Here is a 21,374-nt window from a genome sequence, read left to right as displayed (position 1 = left end):
TATGTGTTGACATGTGTTGCTTCAAACAAGAAGATCGTTTGAAATTAGCATCACACTCAGTACACTCATACTTTTTCTCCCCTCTATGTGTTAACATGTGTTGCTTCAAACAACCAGACCGTAAAACCCTGGCACCACACTCATTGCATGCATGCTTTTTCTCCCCTGTGTGTGTTAAAATGTGTTGCTTCAAATCACCAGATCGTAAAAACATAGCACCACACTCATTGCAAGCATGCTTTTTCTCCCCTGTATGTGTTAAAAGGCAGCTGTCGGGTTGCCTGGCCTCAAAAATGCACGGAGTCGCGTGCAAACACGCGTTTAAGAGTTTTCAGAGTTGATTCAACTAAAGACTGTTGATTTGGTCCAGAAGAAGATACTTTTATCATTAGTTTGAAACCATTAAAATGCGTGAAACTTTCTGCTAGTTCTCACAATCCGCAAGAAAACGAAGCAGTTGGCAGGCCGAAACGACTCAAAATCCGCGACCGACAACTCTGCGTTAGCCTGGCAGTGACGTCATCCGAGGAACCCGATAAGGCCGGTGCGAAGTTTACAGTATAATGCAGAGTACAGCTGGGCATCTGTAATGCTGTACGCGTGATTGATTCTTGCACAAAGTAAAGTATTAGCGTGGTGGTATATTCTCAGGACCCATGTTCCCATCTTCTCTTCTTTGATCTGCAACTGCAACCTTCACAAGTCATTTCTAAAGTGGTTCACATGCTGTTGCTACTCCCCCAGTCCACCCGGTTAAACCATAACGTTGCTCAACCACAGACCCTCGTGTCCCTGGTCAGCAAACACTTTACACTGAAGAAGGTCCGCTTGAGGTGTCACGCCAATTACCGTGTACGTGTGAGGTACTGAATTCAAGACAAAAACCGACTCTGTCGGTGGGAAAATCTAGGAAAGAGATAATGACAATACCTCTTCAGTTACTCACTCAAGTAGGTAGACGAGATAAGACAAAGGGAAGAGAGTGGATCTAGTGTGGAAAATGGGGGAGGGGGGTTCGGCCGCAACAAAATCGAAGATAAATTCAGTTGTCAAACTGTGATTGTGATGGTTATCGTGTGTGTGTGTGTGTGTATGTGTGTGTGAGTGTATGTGTGTGTGAGTGTGAGTGTGAGTGTGTGTGTGTGTGTGTGTGAGTGTGTGTGTGTGTGTGTGTTAACACGTATGTGTGTGTGTGTGTGATAACACGTATGTGTGTGTGTGATAACACGTATGTGTGTGTGTGTGTGTGTGTGTGTGTGTGTGTGTGTGATTACACGTGTGTGTGTGTGTGGTGTGTGATGGTGTGGGTGTTTGTGTTTGTGGGTGCATGTGTGTGTGTGTGTGAGTGTGTTTGTGTGTGTGTGTGTGTGTGTGTGTTTGTGTCCCTCGACGCGTGACATTATATGCCAATAAATTGAACAAAAACAGGGTTCAAGTGGGAACACCTGAACAAAAGCAGGAGGGGGACGGAAAACACTTTATAAACTCCGTTTTTTACTGCGAAACTTTGGCCTGGGAGAAGACACCCAATCCTAAGTTTTTCTTCACCTACCCGTGAAGTATGCTTTAGGGCTTGACTAGACAACCCGATTGCACCCACTACACGGCATAAAGAGAGCGCCGCTCAACCCGGCCGATTCCTCGGCTGACGTCACGCGTCCAAGGGAAGTAATTTTCGAGCGGGCTGCGATGACTCAGCCAAGAATGCAAACTTTCTTTGATTAAAGACATTGTAGCATGTCTAAAATCTTCGGACTTGTGTTATGAAGCTGTTAAAATCACCAAGTAACTTTTAAGTATAGTTTCAGTTACATGAGAACTCATTCTGATGAACAGATTTTGAGAGCCACAACCCAACAGCTGCCCTTTAACATGTGTTGCTTCAAATAAGAAGACAGTTTGAAACTAGCATCACACTCAGTACACTCATACCTTTTCTTTCCCGTGTGTGTTGACATGTGTTGCTTCAACTGACGAGACCATAAAAACCTGGCACCACACTCATTGCATGCATGCTTTTTCTCCCCTGTATGTGTTAATATGTGTTGCTTCAACTGACGAGACCGTAAAAACATAGCACTACACTCATTGCATGCATGCTTTTTCTCCTTTGTATGTGTTAACATGTGTTCCTTCAAATCACCAGGCCGTAAAAACATGGCACTACATTCGTTGCATAAATGCTTTTTCTCCCCTGTGTGTGTTAACATGTGTTGCTTCAAATTACCAGACCATAAAAACATGGCACTACACTCATTGCATGCATGCTTTTTCTCCCCTGTATGTGTTAACATGTGTCGCTTCAAAGAAGAAGACAGTTTGAAACTAGCATCACACTCAGTACACTCATACTTTTTCTCTCCCGTGTGTGCTGACATGTGTTGCTTCAACTGACCATACCATAAAAACCTGGCACCACACTCATTGCATGCATGCTTTTTCTCCCCTGTATGTGTTACCATGTGTCGCTTCAAATAAGAAGACAGTTTGAAACTAGCATCACACTCAGTACACTCATACTTTTTCTCCCCTGTATGTGTTAACATGTGTTGCTTCAAAGAACCAGACCGTAAAAATACGGCACTACACTCATTGCATGCATGCGTTTTCTCCCCTGTATGTATTAACATGTGTTGCTTCAAATAAGAAGACAGTTTGAAACTAGCATCACACTCAGTACACTCATACTTTTTCTCCCCTGTATGTGTTAAATGAGTGTTCACTGCAGTCTGTATTTCTGGTGTCTGTATCTCTTGATTTAGCCAGATATCGCTATGAGTGTCGACCGCTGTCTGTGTTTCTGGTGTCTGTATCCCTTGGTTTAGCCAGATATTGCTATGATTGTCGACTGCAGTCTGTGTTTCTGGTGTCTGCATCTCTTGGTTCAGCCATGTATAGCTAATATGAGTGTCGACTGCAGTCCGTGTTTCTGGTGTGTGTATCTCATGGTTCAGCCAGGTATCACTGTAGGTGTTGACTGCAGTCTGTGTTTCTAGTGTTTGTATTTCTTGTTTCAGCCAAGTATGACTGCAATTGTCGACAGCAGTCTGTATTTCTGGTGTCTGAATCTCTGGTTTCAGCCAGGCATCGCTGTGCCCATTAACTGCAGCTTTTCCGTCCAATGACTGCACTGTAGGCATGGTAGCTGTGTTGACTGCAGCTTTTCCGTCCAATGACTGCACTGTAGGCATGGTAGCTGTGTTGACTGCAGCTTTTTCGTCCAATGACTGCACTGTAGGCATGGTAGCTGTGTTGACTGCAGCTTTTCCGTCCAATGACTGCACTGCAGTCATGGTAGCGGTTTTGACCTCCCTGTCCGGCACTGAAAGGAATGCAAGTGATATAGGTGATGCAAATTAGTATGTACAGAGACTGTAGAGTACACAGAGACGCTTCATACGGCGCTGAAAATTGAAACAGGAAGCCCTGTGGCGCCACCACGCGGACACATGTAAAAACCTACTTTCACTTTCCACAGCAGTAGCGATATCGTGCAGCACAACCATAGCGGCACCATAAAGAAAACGCAGCGGGGCATGGTCTTTGTGTGTGTGTGTTTGTGTTTGTGTGTGTGTGTGTGTGTGTGTGTGTGTGTGTGTGTGTATGTGTGTGTGTGTGTATGTGTATGTGTGTGTGTGTGTGTGTGTATGTGTGTGGATGTAACTGCCTCAGAGAGAGAGAGAGAGAGAGAGAGAGAGAGAGAGAGAGAGAGAGAGAGAGAGAGAGAGAGAGAGAGAGAGAGAGAGAGAGAGAGAGAGAGAGCTTTCTGAACAAGAAAGAGGCAACTGATAAGAAATAAGACAATCATCAATCGACCAAGATTCTTTAATTTGAAGTCAGCTTGGTCACAAGAATGTTGTTTAAGTTGCTGTATTTTACAGTTTTCCTTACATGATGATTTCTTTTCGAGGTGCTGGGACGACGCAAAGTTGACTAAATGCCTTAGTTACCGATTTAACCGGGAACTATTTCTGTTAACCATTTATTCCTGACAATATTTTCTCAGGCTTAACGGACCATGTATACAGTATGTATTTGTATTTGACTAAAACACACAAAAATAACGACGGTTAGTTCATGAAAAGACACAGACTTGAATCATGTTTGCATAACTACAGCGATGCAGCAGGTATTGCCTAAGTAATTTGATTTAATTTTACTCTACACCATTTTCTGCGGTGTTTATATGGTCATTTAAAAAGGATGTTCACAAACCAAACATATTTTTTCATTCAGTTACTTTTTGCAGCACTGTCAGCCGGACAGAACAGATGGTATGTTGATACAAACGTGATATAAACACAGCTGACAGCAGCCGCTATACTAAACTTCATTGTGCGGCAGGGAGTTGCTCTTTTCCCGCGCGCTGGCGGCCTGTCTCACTTGCGCACCGCAGTGCAAAGAAGGATGAAGCGTCTCTATGTACTCTATAGTCTCTGGTATCTATTACAGTAATAAATCGAAAATTTCAAAAATAAATTTTCATTTAATTAATATACATGTACGTATCCAACTCACATATATAGCATTAACTTCCGTTTGATGCTTAGACATTGAAGTACAGACCCAGGTAACAGGGGGAGGTAACTCCCAAAACAAAACAAAGTCTTGTTGTCAAGACCATGTTAGTTACCTCCCCTCACCGGCAGCCCGCACATGCGCGGGACATACTACCGGTATAATCATTCCCACTGTCAAGAAAACAATAAATTTTCTTCCTTTCTTTCTTTACTTTCTTTATTTGGTGTTTAACGTCGTTTTCAACCATTCAAGGTTATATCGCGACGGGAATTTTCTTCCAAAACAGTCAGTTTTCTTTGCCTGTCTTGTTTAAAGCCCCACTCCGCCTAACAGGAGGTTTACAGAATGAGTAAAGCTTTTCACAAAAAAGTCATAGAAACCCGAAGAAACAAAGCTTTTCACACAAAAAAGTCATAGAAACCGACTCTGGGTGGCCGAGTGGTAAACACACTTGCCTCGGAAGCGAGAGGTTGCGCATTCGACCCTGGGTCAGGTGTAGAGTAAAATTAAATCAAGTGCTAGTCTTTCGGATGAGACGAAAAACCGAGGTACCTTCGTGTACACTACGTTAAAGATCCCACGATTGACAAAAGGGTCTTTCCTAGCAAAATTGTATAGGCATCGATTTACTTTCTTTATTTGGTGTTTAACGTCGTTTTCAACCACGAAGGTTATATCGCGACGGATAGGCATCGATAAAAATGTCCACCAAATACCCGTGTGACTTGGAATAAAAGCCGTGAAAGGTGAATGCTCGCCCTAATAGGCTTGAGGTTTGCTGGCCGATGTGAATGCATGATATATTGTGTAAAACATTCCATCTAACACGGCAGAATATAATATGCAAAGCGCTTAGAGAACGTCAAGCGCTATATAAATCTCCCCATACAACACAATACAAAAACCCGACGAAACACATTTTGTAAGGCCTTCAACACCATTTTATCAATCAATCAATCAATCAATCAATGAGTCTTATATCGCGCATATTCCGTTGGTACAGTTCTAGGCGCTCTGCAGTGATGCCGTGTGAGATGAAATTTTATACGGCCAGTAGATTGCAGCCATTTCGGCGCATATTTACCTTTCACGGCCTATTATTCCAAGTCACACGGGTATAGGTAGACAATTATTAACTGTGCCTAAGCAATTTTGCCAGGAAAGACCCTTTTGTCAATCGTGGGATCTTTAACGTGCACACCCAATGTAGTGTACACGGTGATGCATACAAGTCTCTTGCATTTTATGATGCATACAGGTCTCTTGCGTGGCTAATTAGCACATATGTAAACCATACAGGCGCTTCAATAGTTTGTTCTAAGCTACTGCAGTCGTTAGCGTATTGTGTGCAACTGCAATGAGTGACGTCAAGTCCGCTCTAGTCAAATATTACCTTTGGCTTCGAAAAAACGGCAGCAATTTTCTAAATCTCAGTCCAGCAGAAGGAATCTGGCGTTATTGTAGGAGTTTGGCATGTGGGGCATAGTCTCCCTCACGTATGTAGGATAAAATCTGTTGTACTGTATAGCCACTACGTCTTACACAAGGTATGATTCAAACAAAATGATCAAATGTGATTTTCGCAGAGACCGTTTGGCGTATCTGGCCCAAATTACAGCGGTCATTAGAACTACTCTCCTCCAATATTGATGCAGAGTCACAAGTGTCTAAGCCAATCAGAAGAGGACTTAAGCTGGCCTTATTTGGGGTTGCTTTTCAGCTCTGATTTTACGGCTTTTTTGTAGGTCCTGGGTGCAGTGAAACTTGTCTGATGTTCAAAGAGGGTATGTTCAGCAATCTCAAGGGGTGTACTCAGGTCTGAAGACAGTGTGAGGCAAAAATAAGATCATTTGGTCTTTTAGAAATGGAGTTACGGCCTTTCTTTCGTGGAGAGTGACATTTTCACGAAGAAGAAGGGCAGTTTGGTCGCTGACTGCCAAACTCGTGAATAAGTTTGGGTAAAATGGTTTCTGCATAGTATGTGACAATGACTGCAGTTAGTAGCAATAACAAAATCGACAGCAACGGGACCTTCATGGTAAAAAATACAGCGAATAGCCCTGTTTCTGCTTTAAAAACATCAATTACAAATGTGATTAGGCAAAGTAGACCTTAGTTATTGTTCACAACTAGCTATGCATCGCTCGCTGGACCAATGAGACTGGGTAATTAGGTCAGCATCTAAACAGGTCAGTCTTGGTGAATCAGGGGAGCTAACCTACTAGCCGAAACGGTAAACAAAGAAAGGTAGCAGACGACGCAAAATTGTTGTGAACAATAACTAAGTTCTACTTTGCCTGTTCAGCCCTGTGAGACAACTTGGCGTGCCTCAGTCACTTCGTGCTGCCGTGCTGGACAGTGCGCACGACAGGAACGGGCACCAGGGAGCTGACCGTACCCTTCAGACTCTGCGGCAACAAACGTACTGGCCTAACATCCACTTGGACGTGGAAGAGTATTGTCGACGGTGCCAACGATGTCAGCTCGCAAAAGAGTCCAGCGCCAAAACTCACACACCCATGGGGCATCTCCTAGCGTCAAAACCCTTGGAGGTCATTGCAGTTGATTTTACGCTGTTGGAGCCAGCCAGTGATGTCACGGAGAATGTTCTAGTAATCACAGACGTTTTTACCAAATACACTGTAGCCATCGCCACCAAAGACCAGACAGCAGCGACGGTGGCAAAGACGTTGATCAAGCACTGGTTTGTCCATTACGGGGTGCCACAAAGAGTCCACTCCGACAAAGGCCGCTGTTTTGAGGCGAACCTCATCCAGGGACTATGCAGACACTATGGTATCAAGAAATCCAGAACAACCTCGTATCATCCTGCTGGGAATGGACAATGCGAGAGATTCAACAGGACCATGCACGGCTTTCTCAGAACCCTTTCAACAGATCAGAAGAGGAGATGGCACGAGCACCTGTTGGAACTCATGCACATCTACAACCGCACCCCCCACCAGACTGTCCATTTACGCACAGTGCTACCAGTGACATTTTTTATCTTCTGGCTGCGTTTCATCCGTTTGATCTGATTCCCGGACCGGTATGTCTCTATTGTTGTAATTTTATTTTTGTGGAAAGTTGCTTTGTGTATGCGATGATTTTTATGTTCCTTATTTTGGTTTAGGATACTTATTTTGAAGAATTAAGATTTCTTCAAAAACACTTGTTTGATTTAGTCTTGTGATCAGTGCGTGGGTCTGATCAGTGCCAGAATCGTTTATTTCTCTTTCGAGTCTAACTCATTTTGTTTAAATCAACTCTAACTGCTGATGTTGATCATGGGGTATTTTCCTGTAACTTTTGGAAGGGACGTTGCTGTTATCAGTCTTTGTAGAACTTTGATTGTTTCTAGAATTGGTCCGATTCAAAGTGGCCACTCTCAAAGCGTGGGTTTCCAAACTAGGTCAAACCCGTCAGTCAGTCGCTGAAGCTCACGCTGGAGATCTATTTTTAGCTAGAGATATGGAGTCTCCTCCCATATAAAGAAGTTTTACATCACTTCCGGTATTCAAGGGTAAACAAGGGAACTCCTTCTTTTCTGACTTGGCCCGTTTTTTTTTTTAAACTTCAGTTTTGGGTTTTCTTTTGTTATTATATACTGTTCAAAAAAAGAAACGCATAGTTGCTACTTGCCAAATTTGTTTTATTTTTCGAAAAAATTAACAGAAAATCCAATATTTAGATTATTTGTTTGAAATTTGGTATGGACACAGTTGAATGCACACACAGTTCATTTGCATCTTCAAATCAATCAGTCAATCAATACGATTGGGTGCCGAGGCTGTCAAGTCAGTAGGGGGTGTGACTGCCTTGAGCAGCAACAACTGCCCGGCACCTTCTGGGCATGGACTGGATCAGATGCCGGATATCTTGCTGTGGGATGGTGTCCCACTCCTCCTGAAGTGCCTGCAATAGATCGCGGTGATTTGCCGGCGCTTCTTCTCACCTGCGCACACGTCTGTCCAATTCATCCCAGAGGTGTTCTATCGGGTTCATGTCTGGCGACATGGATGGCCAGGGAAGCACCTGGACATGGTGGTCGGTGAGGAACTGGGTGGTGAGTCGTGCTGTGTGCGGGCGAGCGTTGTCCTGCTGGAATATGGCATCCTGGTCAGCCAGAAGAGGAAGGGCGTGTGGGCGCAGAATTTCCTCCACGTATCGCTGGGCAGTTATGCGCCCTTGGACGTGCACCAGGGTGCTCCTTCCAGCGGTATTGATCGCCCCCCACACCATGACGCCTCCACCACCATGAACGGGTGCCTCATCCACACAGTTGGGCGCGTAACGTTTGTTTACTCTCCGGTAGACCCTCCTCCGACCATCATGTCGCTGGAGCAGGAAGTAGGACTCGTCGTTGAACCACACGTGTCTCCAGTGATTCCGGACGGTCCAGCGAAGGTGCTGGTTGCCCCACTGCACTCGGTTCTGGCGATGGCGGCGGGTGAGGACAGCTCCTCTGTGAGGTCTGCGAGCTCTCAAACCAGCTTCATGCAGGCGGTTCCGCACGGTCTGGTCCGATAATCGGTGTGGCCCGGGGAGAGCCTGGACAGAAGATGAGGCCGACAGGAAACGATTCCGGAGGTGGCGGAGCCGTATGAAGCGGTCGTGAGCAGCAGTTGTCGCCCTTGGTCTTCCCGCTCGTGGCAAGTCAGCAACGGAGCCAGTGGCTTGAAACCTGACCCACAGTCTACTGATGGTGCTCTGGGACACGTGGAAGTGCCTGGCGATTGCACTTTCACTTTGGCCTGCTTGTAAACGACCCAATGCAATTTGGCAGTCTTCTCTGCTCAATCGGGCCATCTTTCGTCGCTGAATTGTCGTCTGATTTCTTTGTGGCGAACAATTCGCTTTTATGGGTTTTGGAAGACATGGTGAGAGCTCAATATTCCCCGAGTTTCACGAGATTACACTGAAGCATGACGAGTGGTCATGCCAAATGAGCAATTTTGACATTGTAGCCACTGATAACGCATGCGTCACGTGCAGAGCTCACTTGTGGCAATGGACGAAAGGTCGACGACCAGATAAACATTTTCTGCAGTTTGGTGGATATCCTTGTAGCCATATAACTAAATTAACCAAATATTACAAGCTATGCGTTTCTTTTTTTGAACAGTATAAATGTTTTTATCCGCTTTCTGTTTAGTGTTACAGCTGATTCTTGTATGTTACTTCAGGGAATTTCCGGCACTGATTTAGATGAAAGTTGACTTAGATTTGTGTGGATTGTTTTGACTTAATTTATTGATGCATTGTTTTTGCAAACAAATTATAATATGTTGTATATAATGTATATAATTGTGTAACTATTTTTGATGCTTTTTGATAAAACTATGTTTATTGATTAGGGTAAAGGTATCTAATTCCGACCGATTTTTGAGGTACCTAAATCCGACCAATTTTCTCATTCACATCAATGACGTGTGCACGTCACCACAACAGAAGGAATGCCATTCATACTCAGGCCAGTCACGAACCGGTTGATGACGCGACTTTACAGACCAATCGTTTTGTCACGAGAGTTGATTTGCGTCATCGGCTCCGCGGCGCGAAAGTTTGCCTTGTGTCGTCTGCTTTGCCAGAGCCCCCGCAGAGCGAAACTGCAACTTTGTAGCGAAAAAGTACGTCATACGTTTCTTACAAAAAGGTCACAAAACTTGATGAACAGAGTTCTATTTGACTAAAATGGATGTTACTAAGTGTTTTTGGAAGTGTATTTTGATAGTTCGGACTAAGTCTTCTGGCACTTTTTAATCGAAAAGGAGAAAATCTTATCGGTCGGATTTAGATACCCACTCAAAAACTGGGTATCTAAATCACCTCGCAGAGAATTCAAAACGCTGTACAAAATCCCATTAAAAGCATTGATTGTTTACGTTTATGTCTCTTGAAAAATCGTATGAACACGGGAAGGTATCAGATTGTGTATTTAAAATGTCCAGTGAATCTTGTTTTGATAAAGTAAAAGCTGCAACCACTCCATCCACTTCATGACAGGTGCGCGCGCTCTTGTCTTGCTAAACTGATGAATAGACACCAACATCGCAAGTGCATAGATGGGTGCTTGTCAGTGTTTGCGAGCATGTAAGCCTCAGTAAGCTTAATAGTAATTAATAGTGTTTCGCTCACTGAAAGTCACGAAGTTGTGTGTTTGTGTGTGTACTACACGATCAAAACAAGCCTGAGAGAAACATTACGTTCACTGTCATTTAGTTCCGAGTAGATTTTGGTCGGATTTAGAGATACCCCCCGGTCAGATTTAGGTTCCCACACCTACCTCCAATGTTTACCGACAAACGCTTCTTTAATAACGGGAAGCAACGACACAGGCACCTATTTAAAACACCAATTGCGTACAGAAAACGCCGGTCTTACCAGACAAGACATATTTGCTAAACTTTACGATTTACAGCCTTGAGAAAAAAACAATGATCTCAATCGGTCGGAATTAGATACCCTTACCCTATATCTTTCTGTCAGGTTAGATTCTTTTTCTAAATTCTTTTACTTAGTTTATTTTTGTGTGGATTAGTGACCTCAGGTCTTTGGATTTTCAGTATTTAAGCTGATGCCTTCGGGTACCAGCTGATGATGTGAGGCGACTCATGACCGCCTGTTTATTTTTTTATTTTCTGCTCTGAGGTTTGTTTACAGGTCTGCAAATTTGCAACATTACGGTTACTTTGTCTTGTTAATCTGTCAGCTTAGTTTTGTTGATTGTGGAAGGACAGTTGTGCCTGTGTTATCCTAATATGTCTGTAAATACTTAATTGTGTGTGTGTGTGATATTACAAACCTAAATCACATATGAGTCCAGACGGATGTCTGATTGAAAGTGATGATTTCATTAGAGAATTTAAGCACCGGATTGGGCGGAAGGTGTGTCTAATGGGATTGTTTGTTGAGGTTAACAATATTAGACGGATGTTCATGAGGTGTTTTCTTTCTTTGTGATCTCTCTGTATATAGTTATGACTATTTCTTTTTTGGATGATTGCGATTCATCACATGTTGATGTTTCTGCAACTATTTGTGTGTTCACTGTCTTTATGACAGTCATGACAAATACTTTTCAATTGATTTTTATACTTTGATCTTGTACATTTTCTTATGGTTTTTTTCCCTGGCATGGTGATGAATAAACCCATGCACACTCTATGCTGATGTTTGAGTTTTCCTTCCCCTTATTACACACATTTGATGCATCTCGTCATTTTGGTCTAGACACGCTTTGTTTCTGTGTTTTCTGGCACTAAAGTAGAAGGAAACCAAAGTCTCATAATCAGTGATTACAGTAATAACAAATTTGGGTCTACTGGGTTCACAACGGTTGAGCAGATCGCGTGCGAGAGGACCCTGATGCTCCTTCCGTTCCCCTGTCAGCTAATGAGGCACCCATTTTGCGGCAAGCTTTTGGAGCGGAAGATCATTGAGTAGAACTCTCTGGATTGTTCCATATCGTCGCTGTCGTGCGCTAACCGTGTAACTGACAAAATATGACAAAAATGTTTTTTCATCTCAAACCCTAATCACAGACTTCACACATGTCTTCTATAAATATCTTGTGTCTGCGACCAATGGAAATGCTCTAATTTGTCACATGTTGTAAACGCTAACTGTGTATGTGCATGAGAGACGCGAGCAGGCGGGACGGAGTACACGGTTAGGCTCTCTCTCTCTTGACATATTATGTACCACTTACACGGTTAGCTCTCTCTCTCTTGACTCTAACCATGTAACTTCAGTCAGATTTTCTGTCGTCAAGCGTGTAACTGAAATAATACGAACATTTTAGATATTTTGCATTTTTTTATTATATCACATGTTTACACATAGGTAAAGCATAAGAAACAAGTTCATGTCAAATGTGGGATGACGTTGCAGCCGTCGACAACGCGTTTTTTGAGGCTCCTGTAAAATCACTGATTCTGCAGTTGCACGGTTAGCGCACGACAGCGACGATATGAAAGTTGATGTTTTGCTCTTTATACCCGCATGTACACTTTTTAATCTTAGCAGGGTTCCACAACATGTAGAATTAAGGGTATAATACCCTTTGACCCTACAAATCACGTACGAGATGCTCTGTGAAGAGGTATAAATACGTAACTGTTTTCCTCCAAAGAGGTAAAAAAACGTACAAGTCAAACGCTGAAAGGGTAGAGCCTTTGCTAGTTTACAAGCAACAGCACGTAGGCCGCCATTCTGATAATCCTCGCTCCACGGCTATCGCCCGTTGTCTCTGACCAAACGCGAAAGTCCCACGCCAATCTATCAAAAGAAGAATACAGAGTGATCTCCCATATGTTGTTCACGAGCAGTGTTCGCGAGACGAAAATGATTGCAGATTGGCTGATTTTGACAGTTATCTCCGTTCTGTTTTTCACAGTTATGATAAAGACATCCTTCTAAGGTCAAAATAAGTCAAAATTTTGGGACTGCTGTCGGAAGGAGACCGTAATATATGGTTGCATCACTTTCAAAAAAATCGTCTGCTCCAGCGAGGGCCAAAAACAAACGGTTGATTATCATGTGACACTTATGCCATATTTAGAGTTGTTTGCACAGTAAATACATCCGCGAAAAATAGCTCGCTTGAAACTGTCTAAAATAAAAATTCCCCTGTAATTTAAAAATTACAAAACACCATGAAAAATCATTATCGACAATCGCGAATCTGCTTATATCAATAATACATAACAAAAAGCTCTAAAATATGTAAAAATATCGGTTTCCTTGCCAGACAAGAAAACTCAAGGCATCCTGTCAGGGAGAGACTGAGCCGAACTCATTTTGACCTGAGGTCAGGATGGCAGGCCGCCTGCTCTTCTGAGACCACTAAAGTACACGCCGTGTTCGTGCCACTCCTCTGACGACACTGACACGCCATGAAGCAGAGGTTGCCTCCCTTGTCCTCAAACTGCGCGATATCTTTAAACTGATCATCTCGATGGCATTGTTCGCTTTAGCCTATCATCAAAATGGCAAAGGTGATAACTACCAGACAGGCAACCATATGGGAACAAAATGACATTTCATGGATACACCGATTGTCACTCATACCCTGTGAAAATCTAGAAGGGGTATAAAAACCCTTTACTTTTTTCCTGGAAGGGTATGAATACCCTTGACTTTTGGAGTTGTGTTGAACCCTGTCTTAGTTCTTAAATTTTGACACAGCAGCTACATTATTCTCGTTTAAAGCACTCTTCGAAAATCTTTTTGGCTTGTCAGAGTTATTCCCCTTTTCCCCAGTTTCAAATTCCCTTTTCTTTTGTCAGATTGTCGAATATGGAACAACTTTGATTCATGTAACATTCATCAGCTTTGTAGACATTTTCGTTTTACCATCAAAGAAGTGAAGATTTTCATGGTGCTTGACAAAAGACCCCGTTTTGAAGCACAACCCAAAAGTGACGTATTTTAAAACCTCGTCATTTATGACGTAGTAACCAAATGAGGTTGTCTTTTGGAGGTATACCAGTTAAATGTTTGACCTTTCAAATGATATACTACTTTTTATGATCAGTGGCCTGAGACTTGTATAATCGGGGTTTGATAATTTTGTTTGGATCATACCTCGCAAAAGCAATCTGTTCTACTGTACTGCCACTACGTCTTATAAAAGCAATCTGTTCTACTGTCTATCCACTACGTCTTATAAAAGCAATCTGCTCTACTGTATAGCCACTACGTCTTACAAAAGCAATCTGTTTGCTAAATATGGCAGGGGAATTATTGGCCTATTCACTTATAATTCAGTCAATCGTATGTTTCAACATAAACTGCCTTATCGATGTTACATTTACAATGAGCTGCACACAAAGGCATATTTTTTTTTCTGAGCGATGTACTGCTGTTTACAAAGCTTCACTTACCGTAAACTATTTTGTCTACAAGCTTGCTCTCTCTGCTTTTTCTTCAAAAGACAAAATTATCTTTACATATTTAATTTCCTTTGTTGGATCAATAAAATGTTATGAGTTCTGAGTTATGAGTTATGTTAACACTAACAGTAACACACCTAAAAGATGTCACTTTAACAATTAAAAGCTAGCATTTGTTCAGCAAGGCACATTGTATATTGAGGATGTTGCATTTGTTGTTTTAGTGTTAGAGAGGTTTGGTTAACCTTACCGTATGGCTCTGGTTCCGTCATGTGCCAGTACTGCGGTGTCTCTTCTGCGACATCAATCTCTATCTTGATGTCAGACAGAATTGCTGTGTCTCCTTCCTCCATGCTGCAGTGAGAAGCTTCTGCATGTACCTGTCTGGTCACTAGTGAAGGCCTTGATGGTTCCCCACTGTTCACGGCGTTACTGTAGAAAAAGAACAAAAAATGTGATACATGTATTTGAAGAAAACGAGGATGAAATGGTGCAATGGTTCTGCTTACACTTGCAGTACAAAAAAAAATCTATGGCAGCTGGTCGTTATGGTAATTCGTCCCACACGACATCACAACCACCAAAATAGCACAGCCGCCACAGGAACATCTGAACAGCCATTTTCAATTTTTCAAGGGAAAAAAGTCGTGGTCTTGACTTTCAAAAGTGTTTTGTTTTCACAAACTACAAACATGGCACGCACCCCTCAGTATATATATCACTATATGCAAAGTAATCATTGAATGCAGAAATCAGCGATAAACAGGTGAAATAAGGCAAAAGCTATCTGCACTCTGAGTGTTTACAGGATTGCTAGGTCTGTATACACTTCGACAATGAAAAGCTCTGTTAGTGTTACAACTCTTTTGTCAATGAAATGCCCCCTAACTAGTCATTAGGAAGTAGCCAATGAAAAACCAATATGATGTATTGACTTCCGCTATCTCTTTTTCGCAGTGTCGAGGGTTGGCAAATAATGTACATTTACAAAGTATACAACCACTTCTGGGTCACAAAGTGTGTTCCAAACTGCCGTGTAGCAACAGTTTTTGTGTGTGTTACAGTATGTTTTTTCAGGGGTCGGACTCTCTTGTGATGAATAATGAGGAAATCACTTTTTTCTTGGGGGGTTCGATTTTTTTTAAATGGTACATTAAAATCTGTGCAATCTGGTGCATTCTGAAAGTAAATTCGTACTTGTTTGGATCAGGTAAAAAGGACATTCTCCTCGCTCCCCCCCCCCCCCAAAAAAAAACACACACACACACACACACACAAAAACAAACAAACCCAAAACAACCTCAACCAAACACAAACAAACCACTCAGTTCACACAACAAGGGTAACATTGTAATGGTGCATATTTACGTAATGAACCATGTATCCATAATCCAATACTGGCAATAGTATGAACTATGATCTAAGTGACGCCCTAATGCATTGAAGCTCAAACTTACTGTTAGTTATCAGGAGTTTTCAGTCAGCACAATTTAACTCTCAAGCCTCCAGAGTTAATTTAATTTAATATAATTAAAATTTAACTCTCAATTCCATCTTCACTTCTCTCCATATTATTCAGTCAACAATTTATAGATACTGTGATGAATTCTCCAATAAGTTCTTTATCAACCTTCTCCCCTGTCCAATCCCATCTCCACTTGTTTTTCAAACTTTCATCCAATGTTGAACATTTGCTTCGTTCGACAATGTCTTTGCGGTGCGCCATTTTGTTTCGCAAACCGGAAAAGGCAAAGGCGAAGACTGTACCAAATACGATTTTGAACTGTTTGAGAAATAAATGCCGTTTGAGAATAAAATTGTAAAATATCATATGACGCGGACAAATAGATTACTCCAGCGGAATTCCTAAGTTGTGTCCACGGAAATCCGCGGAAGAGTCCCACACCCTGTTTTTTGTTTGTGTATGTCCCAAGCGTACTTTGATATGTGTACAATGAATCGACAATGAATGGCGTCGCTGAAAGGTCAAGGTCAAATCCCCATGGCAAGCGGCCTATTCCATGAGAAAATTCTCAGCATCACTTTAACGAAATTAGCACCACACCCTCTTGACCCTGTGACTGGTGTAGTGAATGCGTTCTGGTTCGATAAACAAGCTCATCTTTCTTTATTTGGTGTTTAACGTCGTTTTCAACCATTCAAGGTTATATTGCGACGGAGGGAAGGGGGGAGATGGGATAGAGCCACTTGTCAATGAGCTCTTCTGCTGGAAACACGCTTCTCCGGGTTTACCGCTAGGTGGCGCACGAGAATCAGGCCTGTGCTCCAGCGGCGCGCCCGCAATTTCGCTTCGCTGCGGAAGGGTAACACAGTCGTGTCACTGACCGGGACACAGCGGCAGAGATAATATTTTGCGGAAGAATGCCGAACAAGTGTTGTGTAGTGAACTGCAACAAAGCAAAGGGATTTAAGTTTTCCAAAGATGTTGAGAGGAGAAAGCGATGGATGGTTAGCAGGCCACAGTCATATTGTCTGTGTGCTTTGCGCTTTGCAACTTCAGGAACAACGTCGTGTCTAAACATGCATAATGTTTGTTCTTGTTCTTTTAGTCAAATCCAAAGCTGTTTTGTTTTATGCAGGCATGCTCACACTGAGGTAGACGTGTCCTAACTTGATATGAATGCGTACTTTTCTTTCTACAAGTACTGCATAATACTACAGTCATTTGTGTTTTCTTGAGAAAATCATAAACTTTTTTTTCACATCTGTTTCTACAGGTATCTGGGATAGTGGTATTCACCTGAACATCATAGGGCACAAATAAGCCCTGTTGCACTTTTTTGTTCACTGGTTATATGAATGCAGCTGTGGATCAATGTATTAGTGATACTAATGGCTAAATTCCAAAATTCATTATCAAATTTGAGTAAAGACCAGTGATGGCGCTAGTATTTTTTCAAACCGGTACGCAAACTTTAATGATGCAAACAGTCCAGAAAAAAACGGTAGGCAGGTCGTTGGAACCAGTAAGAGTCCAACTCAGAGTACTGATTTTATTTTTTAACCAGCGAAAAAAAAAACGGTAGTTCTAAAAATCAACCTCGTCGGTCATACCGGCAGCCAATTTTGTTCCGGTATTTTCTCGTTTCAACCGGTAAAATACCGGTAATTAGCGGTTAACGCCAATACTGAAAGACATGAGCAGAGGTTATTTAGTATATGTGTGAGTGTGCTATAATATATATGTGTGACTGTTCACAGTTCAGTGTACACTGAACTGTGAACAGTCACACATATATTATAGCTGTGCTCATCTATGCAGGTGTGAGCCATTGTGACTGACCAAATATCTGCTGCTAGCTGGAACTGTTTAGTTTGTGGTCACCACCATAGAGCCATAGTACCTGGAATGTCTGTGTTTAGTCAGTATGTGATGTGGCAGGCTTGAATCTGTTTGCCAAGATATATTTCATATTCTGAGTGTTGTATAATGGTGCACATCACTGTTGTTCACTTTTTGTGCTGGTCTGTGTGTTTTGTTTAACTGTTGGTTATTACTGTACTAGTGATTAATCAACTGAAACTTTACACTTACATAAATTTGTCTGTGTGTACAGTTTATTTTATGCATTGATTTTGTGAGCAGTGAAAACTGAGTCTTGTGCGAGTGCTTATTTAGTTTTTTATATGCATCAGTGAGTGAGAGTTAAGCCTACTCTATGAATCAGTACATCTTCAGTGCTCATTCTTGCAAGATTACAAGAAGATATTAGCTATACAGTAGTTCATTCAATGCTCAAATTAAGATCAAAGTGATTCTTCACAGATTAATATATTCTGCCAAATAGCACTACACAGTCTTAGCAATCTGATTCTGAATTCATAAACTCACATTATGTTTTAAACAATTGCAAAATGATTGACAGTGTGTTATGCATCCTCCTGATATTTCATATACAGCTAATGGATAAAGTTGAATTGACCGATCAAGTTCAGATAATAATTTTATCTTTTGCTGCAAACTGCAAAAAACATTATATTATCAGAAGTCTGCCCAAACACAAAATGCCATCCATGCATTGCACAATTCTTCGTTCATTTATCACTCTCATCACACACAGACATTCACCAATTCGTTCAGGCATATAATAATGACACTTTATTCATCACACAGTGACACAAGTAAACCATGAACAACTGAAACTAACCTGACCTGCAACAACTCTTAAATTTAAAGAATAGGGGTTACAAATCAAGAGTCTGCGAAACCCGGCAAATGCAGTTGGCAGCCCAGAGATCCCTAAGTACCTCTCCCAAAGATGGTACTTTTCGGCTATATTTACAGTTTCAAGCTGTTTGGACAACTTCTTTGAATGTGTGATTGTATAGAGTTTTTTTGGGGAAACTGAAAGGTAGCCTCGTCAGGGGACAACTATTTAAATCCATATCCTTATCATTTTGTTTCTCGATTGAGAATAATCATTTATAGATGACTATTACTCATTTCCCTTGTTGGGGTGTACTTGTATGTACTGGTGGTTGATTATCCAAATATCCTCTCAGTGATTGAGGCGTATGTGAGGCTCAGTGATTGTAAATTTCTCTGTTCCTTTAACGGGTTTATCCGGTATTGTTATGTGTACTAATGGTACAGGTAGATGTGGGGAGTGATGTAGTTGTTTGTTCAGCCCATCCCATAGAACTCCAACCTGAAATCACACAATGGGTATGAAATTAATGTGTGCATATTTAAATGTTCATATGTAAACTCTACAAGCAGTAGAGCTAATAAATATAAACTAAATATAGCTGAATATTCAAAATATTGTCTTCTGTTATTTATGTTCTGGGACAGTCCAACCCCCCTCACCCCCCCCCCCCTCACCCCCCAATAAAAAAACCAATTTCTCAATGCATCACTGGGCCATGACAATGACTCAATGACTATAACTAAGTAATTAAGTTGCTAAGTCTGATTTTCACAATTTTAATTCTAATTATGATTTTTTTGTGTAGCAACGTGTCTGTATCTGCATTACATTTTAATTTAAACTAAGTCTTATCACACAGTGGAGGGAACATGACAGCTGATCGGTGGGAAGTGGAGTGGGAGAATATTTCACGAACGTCTCAAAACATGCCTACTCAGTCAGCACAAGAGTCAAGAGTGCCACTATCAAAGTAATCTGGGCTAAATTTTAAACAAGAACCTTTAATTTTTTCGCAGTAATTTTCTCCAAACTAAGCCCAAAATAAAGGCTACAAAACCGTGCCGACGTCAGTCTCAGTCAGTTTCGGCGATCACAAACTGACACACACTTGACAGAAATCACTGAACTTCAGTCTGAAGCAACTTTGAACTCACCTTTCAACCAAATCTGCTTTCCGACCCGAAGTTCGTGCATCCCGCTGTCGCAGTTCAGCTTTCAACTCGGACAAAGTCCAGGTACCATACGGCCTCGACATGTTTTGATGCGAAAAAAGTAAGAAGTGTCGAACTGAGCGTGGAGTGAACGAGTCCAAAGCGAAAGCGTAGATAGCGGACAGGCGGAAGTAAAAGCAAGTCCTGGTATTCGCGCGCCCCCAGCGGCGAAGTACCGAAGAGTTATCCTTCTTTGCCTAGCAGAAGCGCTCATTGTTTCTTGTTCACAAAAGCACCAATCAAAAATTTGCTCCAGAGTCTTGCAACGTAGTACAATATAATACCTTACTGGGAGAATGCAAGTTTCCAGTACAAAGGACTTAACATTTCTTAAATACCACTTGAATAAAATCTTTACAAACATTGACTATACAGTATTCTATACAAGAAACACTTAACAAGGGTAAAAGGAGAAACAGAATCCGTTAGTCGCCTCTTACGACATGCTGGGGAGCATCGGGTAAATTCTTTCTCGTCCAAACCAATATGGGACTCCCCCTAACCCGCGGGGGCGATAAACAAGCTCAGCCCGACTCGCAAGCTATTCCGCTCAAAGGATCAACTTTAATTCAACGCCAAGGTGAAACTGAAAGCCTTGGCAGGGCCTGGATACTCTAGCCATAGTTTCCGGCGTGGTGCTGCGACGTTCGCTTTGTCTGTGGGAATTCCTGGCGAAGTCATCAAGTTATGGGGTGACTGGAAGAGCACGGCATATCTAAACTATCTGGATCAAATTTCACAGACTGTGCTCGACGGTAAAAGAAAGGCCATTCCTTTTTTTGGGAAAATGATGTTCCCTTGTGAAACAAGCAGTCAAGTTTAAATTACAAATGTTGGCAAACTTTATCATGACTTAGTTCGTTGAATCTGTCTTTGCACCTTCCATTTCAATTTCAGTTCGTACCCTGCCATGCAAACATAACAAATGAAAAAAAAGAAAACACAGACAAAAGCACGCACACACAGAATATGCTTACTTACAAGCTCAAGTTGCTATCATCTAGTTTTCACATGGGGTTTCCAAAACATTTTCCACTTCCATCACCACAGAAAAACGGCACGTGTTCCACTTCCAGAGTCAAGGCTGCAAAATCATGATCCCCAAATGGCCCGGAAGCGCGGCTGCATATCAATCCGACCTGTTTGAGATGTTGTGTGAATGCTCTGTGCTCTGTGAATCGCTTGCCATTTTGTTTCGCAAACCGGAAAAGGCAAAGGCGAAGACTGTACCAAATACGATTCCGAACTGTTTGAGAAATAAATGCTGTTTGAGATAAAAAAAAATTTAAATATCATTTGACACGCACAAATAGATTACTCCAGCGGAATTCCAAAGTTGTGTCCACGGAGATCCGCGGAAGAGTCCCACCCCTGTCTTTTGTTTGTGTATGTCCCAAGCGTACTTTGATATGTGTAGTCTACAATGAATCGACAATGAATGGCACGCGACCTTGCACTACCTTGGGGTCCGACTAAACTACGCGCCAGCACGCGCTACCTTGAACCATAGCACTTTTTTTTTTTTATATATATATATATTTCTAGTTAGTTCATCGTCCATTCTCACATAATAC

The 21,374-nt window shown here is 42.0% G+C and overlaps 1 protein-coding gene and 1 long non-coding RNA gene across 2 annotated transcripts; both read right to left on the bottom strand.

The window, feature by feature from the left end:
• Window positions 1-105: 105 nt before the first annotated feature.
• On the bottom strand, window positions 106-3,520 carry LOC138949649 (zinc finger protein 883-like). The gene has a single exon (XM_070321440.1). The coding sequence runs from the start codon at window positions 3,291-3,293 to the stop codon at window positions 1,821-1,823; it is 1,473 nt and encodes a 490-aa protein (XP_070177541.1). The 5' UTR covers window positions 3,294-3,520; the 3' UTR covers window positions 106-1,820.
• An 8,829-nt stretch (window positions 3,521-12,349) lies between these two features.
• Window positions 12,350-20,991, bottom strand: LOC138950120 (uncharacterized). Its single transcript, XR_011450510.1, has 3 exons — window positions 20,782-20,991; window positions 14,668-14,849; window positions 12,350-12,801 (listed from the first exon to the last, which is right to left on the bottom strand). It is a non-coding gene; the product is annotated as an uncharacterized lncRNA (long non-coding RNA).
• Window positions 20,992-21,374: the final 383 nt, after the last annotated feature.

This window comes from Littorina saxatilis, linkage group LG16 (assembly GCF_037325665.1).
Source record: "Littorina saxatilis isolate snail1 linkage group LG16, US_GU_Lsax_2.0, whole genome shotgun sequence".
NCBI classification, from domain to species: domain Eukaryota; kingdom Metazoa; phylum Mollusca; class Gastropoda; order Littorinimorpha; family Littorinidae; genus Littorina; species Littorina saxatilis.
Note: the sequence above shows the minus strand (reverse complement) of the source record. Positions and strands in the feature narration are given on the sequence as shown.